Raw genomic sequence first — 15343 nt, forward strand, 5'->3', positions numbered from 1 at the left:
TTGAAAAAAAAAATGGGGATAGAGATTTTGACATATACATTTGAGAATCAAATGAGGCAATGCACTGAAAGATCACCGACATTATCTGGTTGACAGTAAATGTTCAGTAACTACCATTATTATAGTGCTTTGGAGTAAGTCATAATTCAGTGGAAGTGTCAATTTTTCTACTTAATTGTGGAAATTTTTGGTATTTATTAACAATTTTGGAGATTTTTACAAAATGAAAAAATAGGACATTCTTCATCTCAGGATGTTGAACTGGTTCCATTTCTCCTGTTGACCATACAATAGCTGAAATGTGATACAAGGAAAAGTGATTTTCGTGGTGGGTCATGAAAACCTCCAAGGCTATGTCTTCACACTGCTATTAATTCCCTAGTAAAACATCATGGGAACTCAGGAGTGCCTGCCCAGGGACACAGTGGGATAGGATAAACATCAGTATTTTCCTGCTTGCTGCTGACTCGTGCATCTGGGGAGGAAGTGGAAAATCCATTTGAGATGTGCCAAAACATGGCTTAAATTGGCTCACATACCCTAAAATGGCCAAACCGTTTTTATCAATGGCATCATCCAGGACTGTAAAAAAAGCAGTTCATACTTTGCTGGCAATTTCATTTGTGGAGAAGGAGTTATAAATGAAGTTTGAAATATATCCAACCATCTGTTGCACAACATTCCATCAGAGGAAGCATTGTGGTCCCCACCCCCTTTTCATTTGAAAATTAATTCTCAGAACATCACACTTTCCAAACTGATTTGTGAAGTTGATAGCGAGGATTCATTTGTATCTAAATAACACAAATGAATGTGCAGAAAGCATAGAGAAAGCTGAAAAATTTGAAATCAGATTCATTCATTTATTCTTTCATTCCACAAATATTCTTTGTGCCATTTACAGGGGATGCAATGATGAACAATGCTTAACATGTCCTGAGACCTCGTACAACACTCCCTTAGGAACTTGATATACATTACTATCCAAGTTAGTATTTACCAAATGCATACCTGGTGAGGACTATTACGACCCCATTAATAGATGAGGCTCATAGCTACTGTAACTTAGCTGCATTCACACATACTGAGTGTTAGACCTAGGAAGGTGAACCCAGGCCAGACCCCAGAGGCCAAGCCCCAACCACCACCCTCTTCTGCCTTTCAAAACAGTTCCTCCTGGGACATTCAGTCTAGGAGGGAAGATACTACAGGCTCAAGGGTATGAAGGGAAAGAGCAGGGTGTTTGGAGACCAGCTCTGAGGGCACTTAACCTGGATTTCAGGGGTCATGTAAGTCCCTTGGAGAAAGTGACAAATAATAGAGACTGAAGAATGCATAGGAGTTGGCCAGGCAGAGAGGAAAGGAAAGAATGGAAGAGAAGGGAGGAATCTCGTGGCTTAGAGGTGAGTAACCACATGGTCTGTTTGAGAAACTGAATATAATGCCGAATGGCTGGAATTGAGAGCATAGAGGCAGGGCTGGGGAAAGATGAGATTGGAGAAATGGTGCTGTAGAATGAGTTGTGGAGGTCTTGAGTTCATGTCTCCACTTTCACATTTATTCACTATTAGGATGCCTTGGGGAAGGGACTTAAACATCATTAACTCCATCTCTCTCATCAGTAGGCTGTGGATAGGCTATACCGTCCTCAAAGGGCTGTTGTGAATATTAAATAAAAGAACAACAGACATAAAAGTGCATTATGGCCTTTAGTCCTTATCTAGCATCAAATTAAAGGAGACAACTTAAGTTTAGCTCAATTATTTTTCATCCATGGGAAGCATCTTTGTTTGCGACACGTACTATCATCTACTTTTTCTCCAGCCCTTAAGGAATAGGTGACAGGCAAATAGTAAGAAGAATTATGTTCTAAGGTAAGTTCTGCCAATTAATTAGCCCATACAGTGACCTTGAGCAAGTCTTCTTCCTACCAAGGCCTCAACAGCCCCATTTTAAAAATCAGGCATTGGAACTTTAAAGTCTCTTTGAGCACTGACATCGCGTAAACTGTGAGAGGCCTTTGGAGCTGTGTGATCTTGGATAGGTTATGTAACCTCTCTGTGTCTTAATTTTCTCATTTGTAAAATTAGGATGATAATAGTACCTACCTTATAGGGATGTTATAAGAATTAAATATGTGTAAAATGCTTAGAACAGTGCCTGGTTCATAGTAGACATTATTAAAATATAGCTATTTTTTTTTTATTCAATCAAGCCGCTGGATATCAGTATGTGTCCACCACGTACAAGGAGAGAGCCAGGCTCCTATGTCATTGGGAAACTCTGAGTATAACACAAAGTTTAGACCCCCTTCATTACTCAGCAGAGGAAAACCAGCCTAGAGACGTCCATGCAGGAGATGACAGGTTGGCCTGTATTCATAACTAAAAACAGGGGGCTTGAAGTACACAAAAATTCTGAAATAATAAAGAGCCACAAAGGTAGGGGGTGGGCCTACATTGGAGTTGAGCCTTCTGAGGAAACTTAGTTTCTTTTCAGAACACAGTGCTGAGAGAAGTTCTACACCAGCTAAACAACCATCACACAAAGGGACATAAAATATAAACAAAGCCCATAGAAAGGATCAACAAAATGAGTTGGCTAGAAAAAAATTCTCACAGGAGTTCGGGAGCATGCCTCAGAAAGCCAGAGCTGTGGGCGTTAGGATTGCTAAATGAAGCCCCTTGTGGATGTGAGGAGCCCCAGGAGGGACCCCACCCAGTCCCCCACCTTCCTTCCCTGCAGCTCGGCCCCATCTTATGCTGTCGAGAAAGCTGCCATCCTTGTCCTATCACAGATGTCGTAACAACAGTGTTGCTTTATTTTTATTTGAGAAGGGTACTGACCTCTCCTAAGCTCCCAGAGGTTTGCTTTCATTTAATATTCTTAACAACCTTTTAAGGTAGATATTATCATTCTAAATCACAAACGAGGAAACTTAGACTTGAAGAGGTGAAGTAACCCACTCAAAGAGGTCCAGTAAATGGCCGAGGATGGATCCAAGCCCAGGACTGTCTGATTCCAACACATTCACGTACCCAGTGGCCTGGGGAGTCCCAGAAGGGCACCAAGCCGGGGTGAGCAAACACAGCCCTCTGCCCAGGAAAGCAAGCAGTGGAACCTGAAGCTGGGTCCTTCTCAGGGCGGTTCACAGGTGACTTCTTCCTTCCTGGGGTAGCTCTCCAAACCAAAGGTTCTCAGAGCGATTGCTTGGCCTCTCTCAAACCACCCATCTGGAAGCCACAGATGAGACAAAAATGAATGCCTTTTCAGTATGGAAGGCACAGGGACCAGTGATTCACCCCAGCTTCCTCAGCAGGAACCCTTCAGGCCCCCCAGACTTGCTCCTGGGCTGAAACTGTAGGCGTTCATACCTTAGGGTACTGGGTGTTTTGTTATTGATTTCTAATTTAGGTGTGTTCTGTAGGATATTGATTCCTTGTTACTCTTGGAGACGTGCTTTGTGGCTTCATAAGCAGGAAAAATGCTTGAAAATAATGAGTATCCAGATAGCTAGGCCAGGGTTACATGAATATCCAACAGATCTTTAATGATGTTATTGAGATCTTTTATAATTTTCCTTAATTTTTGGTCTGTTTGATTAATCAGTTTCTCCTATGCTCATGGATTTGTCAGTTTTTTCTTGAAATTCTTTTCAGCTTTTGCTTCAAGTATTTTGAGGCTCCATTATTAGATGTGTACATAAGTTCAGGATAATTATCTCTTCCTGGTGGATGGTTGCTTTTTAGTATCAGGTAAAGATTATTTTTATCCCTAATTTTTTTTTTGTTTTATTAAATGTTTTTTTTCTGATATAAATAGTTGCAACTTCAACTTCTTTTAGTCAGTAGTAGTCTAGATATACTTTTCTGTCCCTTCATTCTCCACTTTATGGGTCATTATGTTCAAAGTATAATTCATTCTGAGATTTCTGAATTTTAAAACATTTCTTTTAACAGATCTATGTGGCATGATTTCTGCCATGTTATTTTGTCTTTTCTGTATGCCATGATTTTTCTTTGGGCCTCTTTTTTTCCTTCCTTTCTGTCTTCTGTTGGATTGATTGAATCTTCTTTTTCTCTCCTCCTTCTGCCATTCCCTCCTCTCTTCCACACTTAGGCAGGTTAAATGTTCTGTTTCTCTTCTTTTGTTACTGACAATTTAGAATCTAAAATTAATCCCCCCTCATTCTTGTGGTTGTTGCACTTTGCAGATTATGGGGAAAGTCATAGGAATTCAGAAACTATTGTGGTTGGGAGGCTGTTAAATGATTTTACTTGCATATCTTGTCTGGTGAACCAAGGGACTCTGGTAATGTCTTGTTCCAAGCCTGACACAGAGACAGAAGTTTCCAAAAAGATTTTATAATCCAACTCTACAGTAACTTTCCCAGTTTTCTCCCAGTACTGTCCAGTCCCATAACTATGTCAGTTCATATGTGTAATTAAAGGGTAGGAGGCAAGATATAGGATTCTGTCCTTTCCTTATTCTTTAATATCCCAGTGTTTACATCTTTAGTAGTTAAGTCCAGCTTTGTGCTGATCCCACTTGAGAAATGCTTGGGGTACTCTAAAGCAATTAGAGTTCTTTGAGGCAATAACAACAACAACAACCCAAAAGGACCAAGAGAAAGGCCGTATGGATAATGTCTGGCCTTTCCCATTATTTTCCACTTTGTAGAAGCATGATAGGGTCATAGTTAATATAGTGTATAGTTAATGTCAGGCCTTAATTTGATAATAGATATTAATCAACATGGAGTCCTCATCTCCCCAACCAGTTGCATGGAAAAATTGTGTATGTGTCTGTTGTGTGTGTTTATTTTCATTTTTATAGGGGAAATGACCTTACCTTTCATTAGATTATTAAAAGTATATATAATCCTCAGAAAGGTTAGAAACTATTAGCCACCACTGGTTTTCAGATTATAAATCCCAACTGATTCTTGGTAGGTGTCAACCCTCCATCTTCTGAAGCTCAAAGTTCAGTTGTTTCTGGAGAAAATGTATGTCTTTATTTTTGTATTTTTTTTTTTTTCTCTCTCTCTTTTAAAAGCTTCCTTTCTACCAGCTACTTTAACTATGACTGTGGACAGGGGAGATAATGTGAACATATCTTTCAAAAAGGTGTTGATTAAAGAAGAAGATGCAGTGATATACAAAAATGGTGAGTATAGGTTCCATTTTCTTCTAGCACCACAGCATGAGGCATCAGATAGCACATAACGTATCTGGTCATTACCCTATTGTGGTCTATTGCAGTCTAATTATCTACTGAAGTAAATCTGCAATGAGGCAAGCTTATTAAATTCTGTTTGTGATAGAAGCCCTCTTAGGCAATGTGTTTAGTTACTTAAATAAATTAAAGTAGGCATACATAAACATATGCCCATACCTATACCCATACTTAAACATATATGTGTTGTATATACAGTCAATAAAATCCCATCATGTTGTGACAAGTGGGTTCCAAAGCCTCAGTCATGTAAAATGTGGGATTATTTGAATGTGACAGTAAGGAAATGATGACTGGGGTGAGTCTGGGGAGCCAATTGGCAGCAATTCTGGGGGTCCGGCTGAGTAATTCAAACCTATATAGGTCCCAGCTCTGGTTTGGCGCCACCTGGTGGCAGTTGCCTGATCAACTGAAAAATTAATGGGGATCATTCTAGGTGCTGTGGTTAGATAAGAACTTTTAAGCTGGAGTAGTGATTCTGGGAATCCCCTGCTTAGTTGATCAGTCTCCAGAGTAACTTGACATTGTCCCATCCAGTTTTATTCTCCCCTCTATGTTCACCTGTCCCTACAGCAGACAAGAACTTTAATTTACTCCCATTTTCATGTGTTTGGTGGTAAGGCTCATAGACTAAACTGTCTCCTCTATCACCATGACTTTCTCAACTTCTGGGAGAGCTTTGTGTAGCTTTTCATTCTTCCACGTGAAATATGCTGGAATACATTTTCTTTATCAGGTTAGGGAAAACTGTTCAAGTGTAGGAGCCATACCGGGAAACTGGAGTGATCCATTGTTCTCCACTCCTCTCTCTTACCAGGTTCCTTCATCCATTCAGTGCCCCGGCACGAAGTACCTGATATCTTAGAAGTGCACCTGCCACATGCCCAGCCCCAGGATGCTGGAGTGTACTCGGCCAGGTACATAGGAGGAAACCTCTTCACCTCGGCCTTCACAAGGCTCATAGTCCGGAGTAAGTGACTGAGAAGCCACTCTCTGTGGTGGAGTAGTTAGGATTTTTAGTTGCAAGTAACAAAAACTGATTCAGGCTAGCTTAAGCAAAAACTGGGGATTGGTTGGAAGGATAATAAGGATTCATAGGAAATTAATGGGCAAGCTGGCAAGCAAGTTGCACAAGAGATAGGATCCAGGGAAAATCTGGGGCTCAGCAATAGAAGGTTGTTGATGTTTTGTCTAGGATGAGTTACCATAGCTCAGCATCAGCAATGTTTCTTTCACTTTAAAACTTTGAATTTTCAGAATGAAGAATCAGATTGGCCTAATTTAGTAGTATAGATATCTGCCCCCATGGACTAATCGGCTATAGACAAGGGCAGAGTCGTATAGTACGGTTATGGGTACTAGGAGCTCACACCTGTCTAGCAGGATTATCCCCACAAAAAGGAGAGTCACAGTGAGCTGGGCAATCTCTGAAAAGTGTGATGAGTTGGGGCTTCTGGATTGTTCTAACATCAAGTTAAATATCAATTCCCTTGAAAATCCCACTTTCCAAATCATCTAACTCTCAAATGTGATTTTGTTTCCAGGTTTGAAAAATACAAGAGTTTTAACTAATGAAATCCTTTTTTCCCCATTGTAATTATCAAAGTGGGGAGTAACATCACCTGTAGTTTTTGTGGGGAATTGGCCTATAGAAATCAAAAGATTTGCCCTGGGTTTGCCCCAGCATTGCCAGGTATTCATGACATTGTAATATTCAGTCCTTCAGGTCTAAGTACCTGGACCACTCGGTCAATTCTTCTGATGAGTAGTATTTCTGATTCATGAAGATTATTTATTTTGCTTTGCATTATGTTCATTTATTCACTCAACAAACATGTGTTGATCACAATCTGTGCCAGGCATTGTGTTGAAACTGAAAAGGCAAGGTTAGTTAAGAACAATAAATAGATCTTGCAATATGGCAACAGCAGTATGAAAAGTGGGTTCATTTAGTTTAGGCCCCATGCTAAGCCCCTTCTGTAGGTTTAAAATATGACAAGGTGGTTTTTAAGTAGGACTGGTTCAGACAGAACCTAGAGGAATCTGCCCATGAACTCCAGGACCTGTTTCTTCTTGGAAGTCTACTGTGCTTGTTTCTTTTCTAATAACTGTCAGGATAACTTTTTTGTTAAGACCAATCTTTTAAAAAAGTGACTTATGATGATAACAACATTGCAAAATTCTGCCTCTAACTGCTTGCTTCACGTTTACATCACTCATGTGAAGTTTCTGCTGACTTGGGAGAGGCAGGTGGAATTCCTTTTCATTCCACTCACTCAGGAAAGTCCCAGTGGCAAAGAAGTGATATTTTTCAGTCAACACTTTGCTGCATTCATTTCATTTAGATAGTTTCCTCCCAGTCTGACACAACACCGTGTGCCAGGATATGAGAGTTTGGGATAAATGGGGCACATTTCCCAGGAACATCAGATGTTAACATATGGTAGAAGGCTTAAAGCTTCTTTTTTGAAATGTCAAAACAAACATGACTCAGTATGGACTAGAATTTGATTCACCCGAAATCTTAAGATAAATACTTCAAATGCATTTTTGATCTCCAAGTTGTCTCTTTTCAGATTGCTGGGAGTACATGTTCCTTCCTCTCTGCTATTGGGACTATTGCAATAAAACTGAGAAGCACCGCTAATATATAATGTCTGATGGTCTTAAGGAAGTTTGAGTTAGTTAGGCCACAATCATCCCATTTAGGAGTATTTTTCACCAGTATGAGTTCTTTGATATTTAGTAAGAAATGAGGTACAGGATGGCATTTGTCCATTTCTCACCACTTAGATCTCTTCAGGATGAATTGAAGCCTAGGAATAGTCAGTGCTTAAAGATTTTGTATTAAAAATCACATTGGTTATATTTATAGGATTTCCTTTCATATAAATTCTTTCCCTGACAAAAGATTTTTCACAGGCATTACGTTTATAGGATTTCTGTCTTTATGCTCTGAATATATGGTTCTCTAAAATACAGAATCACAAGGTTTTGAAGAAAACAACAGAAGCCTAATTGTATACTTGTTGCATATCAACAAGCCTTTATCCTGACTTCTTCCCCAAGAGACCACCTCTTTGACTCCCTTGAGATTTATTCTTTCCTCCTTCCCAGGATGAGGAGTGAAGCTGGGTTAGGTCTATAGGTGGGCACAGAGCTAGAGACATAGTTTAATGTAATAGAAACCCATTTTCATCTCCATTGTCTGCCACCATTAGTCTTCAACAAGTACAAATAACCTGTGGTCTGGCTCTCAAGAAATCACTTCTAAATTGTGCAGAGCCTTTTCTCCATTACACATAAGGGTATGTAAATATTAGCTTTTAAACATTTTGTAGTTTTATCTATTAAGTTGAAGGCAATATGAGAGGGTCTGTGTTGACAGTCTTCCTGATTATTGTAGAGAAAATACTGATAACCATGAGTTCTTGCCAAACAAATTATAAGGTTACATCAGCTATGGGCACAGGTCCAAGCTTACCACCATGAGTCTAACATTCAGGGACAAAGATACTATTTCCTTTCAGATGAGAAGTGAAACTAAATTTCTCACCACCAAGTCATCTCCCCCTCCCCAGGTTTTCCTTATATTAGATGGTTTTCTTGGACCTAATTAACAATCTAGATCACAGTCTTATTGAGAAAGGGCATGTTTGCCACAGCCACCAAGAAAAAAAAAAAAGTAAATCACCAAGTGCTGGAGAGAAGTAGTCGGGAAATATCAATCTATGATCACTTGACCATCCTGTACTTTAGGTCTTCTGTATCTTCTTTCACTTCTTTTATTTTCTAGCCCCTGCTTCCCTTTATAGCCTTATTCCTCCTCCCTGTACTCTAGGTCAGAGGTTCTTGAATTTTGGCACTCATCAGAATCACCTGGAGGGCTTGGTAAACACAGCTTGCTGGGCTACCCCCAGAGTTTCTCATTCAGTAGATTGTGGGTGGGAGTCTGAGATTTGCATTTCTAGCAGGTTGGCAGTTGATAGGATGCTGCTGGATGGGGATCACACTTTGAAAACCATGACTCTAGGCTCTAGCCTTACCTGCAGTTCTCTGAATGTGCCATACTCCCTTCTGCTACCTTGCTTTTTCACTCTCCAGCCTTATCTTCGTTTCTACTTAGGTGGTTCTATATATTCAGCTTTCATGCCACTTCCTCTAGGAAGCCATCCTTTATGTTCTCTTCCATCCTCAAGACAGGATTAGACACCTCTTGCCTTCATTTCTATCATTTTCTGTTTACATGCCTGTTTCCACATTAGACTATTAGATTTTAGAGAGTAAGACTATGTATTATTTATCTTTATCCATCAGTGCCCAGTAAAATGACTAGCATGTAGGAGGTCATTTTAATAAGCGAATGTACTCTACTTACCACATCTTTTTTTCCTTAACAAAAGGATGTGAAGCTCAGAAGTGGGGGCCTGAATGCAACCGTCCTTGCACTATTTGTATGAACAATGGTGTCTGCCATGAAGATACTGGAGAATGTATTTGTCCTCCTGGATTTATGGGGAGAACATGTGAGAAGGGTAAGTCAAAAGTATTTGAGGAATAAGTTGTGGATTTAAAAGGCCATCATGCTGAATCTAGAATTTAGCTACCTGGACACGGATGGGAATGGAAGCTAAATGGCCTCCACTAAGCCATATGGTACCTTTGTGTAAATTAGGAAAAAAAGAGCCTTTTTTTTCAAAGCTGTTTATTACCAACCACTAGAAAGTTGTAGTAAATATACTAATCTGTGATGTTATGATAGGAATGCCACCCCCTAGGTTTGTGCAGTACAAGCCTGTGCAACTGTGGGTGGCAGCCCCGATGTCCTCTGTGTGGGGCATTTTCATTATATGTAAAATAAGATAGAAGAGTGTTTTCATTCATGCTGCCCATGCCACAACTGAGATTTGACTATTTTTCATGCTCACTGGTCTAGGAGAGATCCTTCAAAAGAAGAATCATACATGTATTTCAGTGAGTTGTATCTTTGACTCTGAATCAGCTCTTTTTTTTTCCCCAAAGCTTGCGAACTGCACACATTTGGCAGAACTTGTAAAGAAAGGTGTAGCGGACTAGAGGGATGCAAGTCCTATGTGTTCTGTCTCCCAGATCCATATGGGTGTTCCTGTGCCACAGGCTGGAAGGGTCTGCAGTGCAATGAAGGTATGCAATCAAACCCCCATAGAGAAAAAGTGCTTTCAGGTGTACAAAGAAGACCGAGCTTTCCGGAAACCACAGTATAAAATATACCTGAACTGCTGAGTCACGCATGATTGCTGGGCTACAGGTTTTTGAATCACAGATGTTTTCATCCAAAGTTAATTATAATTTCATATTAAGACTCTGAACTTCATAGAAACTGCTTGTCATACACACTACCCAGAGATTTGATTAAAGTGTGGATTCTGATTTGGTGGGTCTGCAGTGGGGCCCAAGATTCTGCATTCTAACAGGCTTCCAGGTGGTGCCGTGCTGTTGGTTTTCAGAGCACACTTTGAATGGGAAGGCCATAGAAGATTTGTTTTTTCCAGTGGGCCATAAAAATCAGAACTTTAGGTCAGACCCAGACATGATTTGGGGTTTGAAAATTGAGGAAGTTAAGATTTTATCTGCTATGAACTTTACTCAAGCAGTGCTGACTTCACCTAAAGGAGCCCCTCTGCTCTTCCTACAATGTCCCTTCCTGTCTGATGAGGCTCAGACAGGACGCCTCTTGGACACATTTCATGTTTACTTTCACAGGGAGCTTAACATGAACCTGCAGCCAACCATGCCAGACCCCCCTGACGAATGTTAGTGTGGTGAATCAGCCAGAGCTCAAAGGTTTTATGGTGTTTTACTTCACAAAGTCAGCATTTTCCACATCTGGCACTATGATGGGGTCCCCAATAACTTGATAGCACTACTCTAGGGCAGAGCAGTCCAGTAGAAATACAAAGCAAGCCACATATGTAGTTTAAATTTTTCTAGTAGCCACATTCAAAAAATAGAAAAAAAAACAGGTAAAATTAATTCCAGTCTTTTACTTAACCCAGTATGTCAAAATGTTATCATTGTAACAGTAATCAATAGAAAAAATTACTGAGGAGATGTTTTACATGCCTTTTATTGGACGAAGTCTTTGAAATCCAGTGTGTGCTTTATACTTACCACACATGTCCATTTTGACCAGCTATACTTTAAGTGTTGAATAGCCACGCATGGCTAATTGCTACCACGCTGGACGGAGCAGCTCTGGGGGCTTGGGGTGACAGGGCAGAAAGGAGGGTTACACAAAAGTAGTTTCAGATATCTGCACCACCTCACTCAGTGCCCTTTAAATGCTGTGCCTGCCCACATGGGATACTGAGGAGTCACGCAGTGGAGGAGTCCCATCTGGCTCCTGAATTGAACACATTAAGGTGAAAGGTAACTCTAGGCAGGGCAGATCCAATCCCTCTTTAATAACAGAATATAAATACATCTTACTTGTACAAATTGTACAATAAGGTGTGTATGTGAACATTTTGCTGGGATCTAGGAAGGGGTGCATGCAAGTAAGGAGCCTGGATCATAAGCTTCATCGGTTTCATAGTGAATGTGTCTCTGGACTCTTTGAATCAGGCCATTTCAACCCATGCCTGGCTCAAAAAATCACCAAGCTTTTATGAATTGAAAATTGAAGCGTTCTAATGTTCTCCTAGACTCCTTCCAGCAGTCATTATCCTATTCTACATACTTAAAGAAAAAAAAAAGGAAAGGAAGGAGAGATTCCTAATATTATTTCTTTGGGGACTTTATCTTGTTTAATAGGTGATTTATAATAACTATCAATAGATTGTGCCTTGAGCAAATTTTACGTATCATCGGGGCTAGTTCCTAGCTGAGAAAATTAGCAAAAATACAATTTTCTAAAACAAACAGTTGGGATAATAAGAGGAACACGGATATGCCATTATGCAAACATATGATCATTCAAAGTCCTTCGGAGACTATTTCCTAGAGGAAAGGTTTGGTATGACTAGAAACTAGAAAATATCTTAAGTTTTAAAAGTCTTTTGCCTTTTACAACAGTAACTTTGTTTTAATAATTAGGTTTCCTTATGTTTATTACTGGTTCTCAAGCTTTTCACCACTAGCATTAAGAAGTAAAAATAATTGAATGCGATACTGAAAATAAAGACTGCATCTTGGCTATGTGATTAAGTTACACAATTTAAACAATCCATCAGAGCCCCAAAGGCCAAACTTCTGTATCGATTTTTGATTGAAGGGCCTCTCCTAGTGTTACAGTAGACTAAAGTAAGTGCATTGAATCAACAGAATTCATTTATCATCCACCAAATTGTAAGAACTCTCCTAGGTGATTTAGCAAGTCCCAAAGGGGAAAGAGTAGTCCTACCCTGCCCTCATGGCAGTTTAGGGAAGTACAGAAGCATAGTTTGCACATTGAATAGTTGAAATACTCTGCCATAAAGTATAAGTTGGAAATAGGCTTAAAAAGATTAACTTTTGTTGTTTGCAGTTCGATCATGCATATCTAAGCATACTTTTCCTTATATTTTTGCTGCTTGGGGTTTACTGGGTTCTGAAGTGTATAAATTTTAACAAATTGCAGGGAAAGTTAAACCATTATTTCTTCAAATATTCTTGAACCCCTTTCTTCCTCTCTTCTTGTACCTCCAATTACATGTGTTAAACCTTTTGATATTGTCCCACAGATCCCTGAGGCTCTGATCATGTTTTCTCCCAATGTTTTTGCTCTTTCTATTCTTCAGATTGGATAATTTCTATTGATCTAGCTTCAAGTTTATGGACTCTTCTGTTATCTCTATTCTGTTTTTAAGCCCACCCAGTGACATTTCAGATATTGTTATCTTTCAAACCTAGAATTTCCTTTTGACTTTGTATTATTAGTTTACTAGCTGCTAAAACAAATACCATGTGATGAGTTAACAACAGGTATTTATTGGCTCATGGTTTCAGAGGCTGGCCAGCAATCATTGGGGTTCCTGGCTTTTCAGTAACATGGAAATAGACATGGTGATGTCTTTTCCACTCTTCTCCACATTCCATTGACTTCTGGCTGCTCCCCATGGCTTCTCTCTGTGTGTCTAGTTTCCTTTGCTTACAAAGACTTCAGCCATATTGGATTAAGGCCCACCCTCATCAGTGTGGGCACACCTACAATAATATCGTCAAAAGTCTTGTTTACAAATGGGTTCACACCCACAGGACTGGGGGTTGGGACCTGAACATGCCTTTTGTGGGGATCCTGACTCAATCCCCAACAGGCTCTTTTGTATACTTTCTGTTTCTCAGCTGAGATTTCTCATTGTTTTATTTGTTGTGAAGACATTTTCCTTTACCACTCTGAGCAGTTTTTATAGCTGCTTTAAAAGTTTTATCTGCAATCTGGGTCTGGAAGTTGGTCTCTGTCAATATTCTTTTTTCTTCAGAATGGGTCATAATTCCCCATTTCTTCTTATGTTGATAATTCTTTATTGTATCTTCAACATTGTGAATGTTAAATTGTGGAAACTCTGGAATATGATATATTCCTTTGAGAAATTGATTTTTTTTTTCTTTTAGAAGCTGTTAACTTGGTTGAACTCAGACTGCAAACACTGACTCTTGGGCATCAGCTTAAACTCAGTTTAGTTCTTTTATCTCTAGCTGGGCTATGTTGAGTCTTCACTGAGCATATATGGTTCAGGGGCCTGGCAGAGGTTTGGAACTTCCACTCTCAGGATCTCCCTTTCTGAGTTTTACTTCTCACTTTCTGGTTGACTCTGTTTGCTGTAATTCCATCCTCTAGTTTTTCAGGCCAGTAAGACTGCTGGTTTTCTATGGGAGTTTTAGCCTCCCCAGATTTTATCAACTGTGCTCAACCATTAGGCTAAAAGCTGACATTTGCTCTCTCAAATGTTGATTCCTCTCCAGAACCTGCCTTTATCCACCACCACCCCCTCTTTTCAGTGCTTTCATGCAGTTGTTATTTTGAATGTTATCTAGAGTTTATAGTTGTTATTTATGGGAAGGTTCATATAGGAGCTTATTCAGCTCCCCTAGAGGGAGAACCTCCCAATCTTTTAATTTCCTGATAATTCAGATAAATCACATATTACCTTATATGAATCTTCAAGGTTAATAGCCTGGAGGGGGAAAAAAATCTAGCCTCCTACAGCCTTAGTTTTCTCATTTCCCCCATGGTAATACTGACTTTTGATGTCTTTGTTTACAGCATGCCAGCCTGGTTATTATGGGCCAGACTGTAAGCTTATGTGCAGGTGCACCAATGGGGAGAAGTGTGATCAGTTCCAAGGATGCGTCTGTTCTCCAGGATGGCAAGGGCTCCAGTGTGAGAAAGAAGGTAAAGCAAGGTAACACTGTAGTCAGGGCCATGTTCAGTGTGTCTTAACTGAGCTTGGTGGTATGTAGTTCTTGCCCCAGGAGCTCAAGGTCCTCATGCTACTCCTGTTTCCATCCTTCTGTTTCCAAAGTTGGAAGAATAAATCCCAAGTCATAAAGGACACCATTCTGATTCCTTTCTAGGTACTCCCATACTGGTCTTCATTTCTCTTTGAAATGGTATAAACCATGTGATCTTTGTAGCACATTATTTGATGACCGGCCAGCTGAGAGCTTTGTCTACCCCTGTTTTTCCCTTTTCTAGAACCAGCCTTTTCCGTAATAGAGAATGATCCACTTTGGAAGGATTTGAATAAAGGAACATTTTTAAAAGAAGAAAGAGAGGAAGAAAGAAAAGATAGAAAACATAACCCTCAAGATGAAATTTCAAATAATTCTGTTTCAGAAATTACCCTAGAACGGGTAGACAAACTATAGCACACAGACCAAACACAGTACACCGTCTTTTTTTTTCTTTCACAGTTTTATTGAGATATAATTTTCATTACATACAGTTCACTCATTTAAAATGTATAGTTCAAAGGTTTTTAGTATATTCACGTATTTGTACACCCAGTACCATAATCTAATTTTAGAAAATTGTCATAGCGCAAGAAACCTTGTACCCAGTAGCAGTCACTCCCCTTTCCTACCAACCCGCACCCCAGCACCTAGCAACCATGAATCTACTTTTTGTCTCTGTAGATTTGCTTAGTCT

The 15343-nt window shown here is 39.7% G+C and overlaps 1 protein-coding gene across 3 annotated transcripts in view; it reads left to right on the forward strand.

Moving 5' to 3' along the window:
• TEK (TEK receptor tyrosine kinase) overlaps window positions 1-15343 on the forward strand; it is a 136698-nt gene that overhangs the window by 79161 nt on the left and 42194 nt on the right. For all 3 annotated transcript variants that reach the window (XM_037798400.1, XM_037798398.1, XM_037798399.1), the window contains exons 3-7: window positions 5056-5166; window positions 6053-6205; window positions 9639-9770; window positions 10258-10398; window positions 14459-14587. In XM_037798400.1, coding sequence (XP_037654328.1) covers window positions 5056-5166; window positions 6053-6205; window positions 9639-9770; window positions 10258-10398; window positions 14459-14587 — 666 coding nt within the window. The remainder of the gene's footprint in view (window positions 1-5055; window positions 5167-6052; window positions 6206-9638; window positions 9771-10257; window positions 10399-14458; window positions 14588-15343) is intronic.

Source organism: Choloepus didactylus, chromosome 10, assembly GCF_015220235.1.
Source record: "Choloepus didactylus isolate mChoDid1 chromosome 10, mChoDid1.pri, whole genome shotgun sequence".
In the NCBI taxonomy this organism is placed as follows: Eukaryota; Metazoa; Chordata; class Mammalia; order Pilosa; family Megalonychidae; genus Choloepus; species Choloepus didactylus.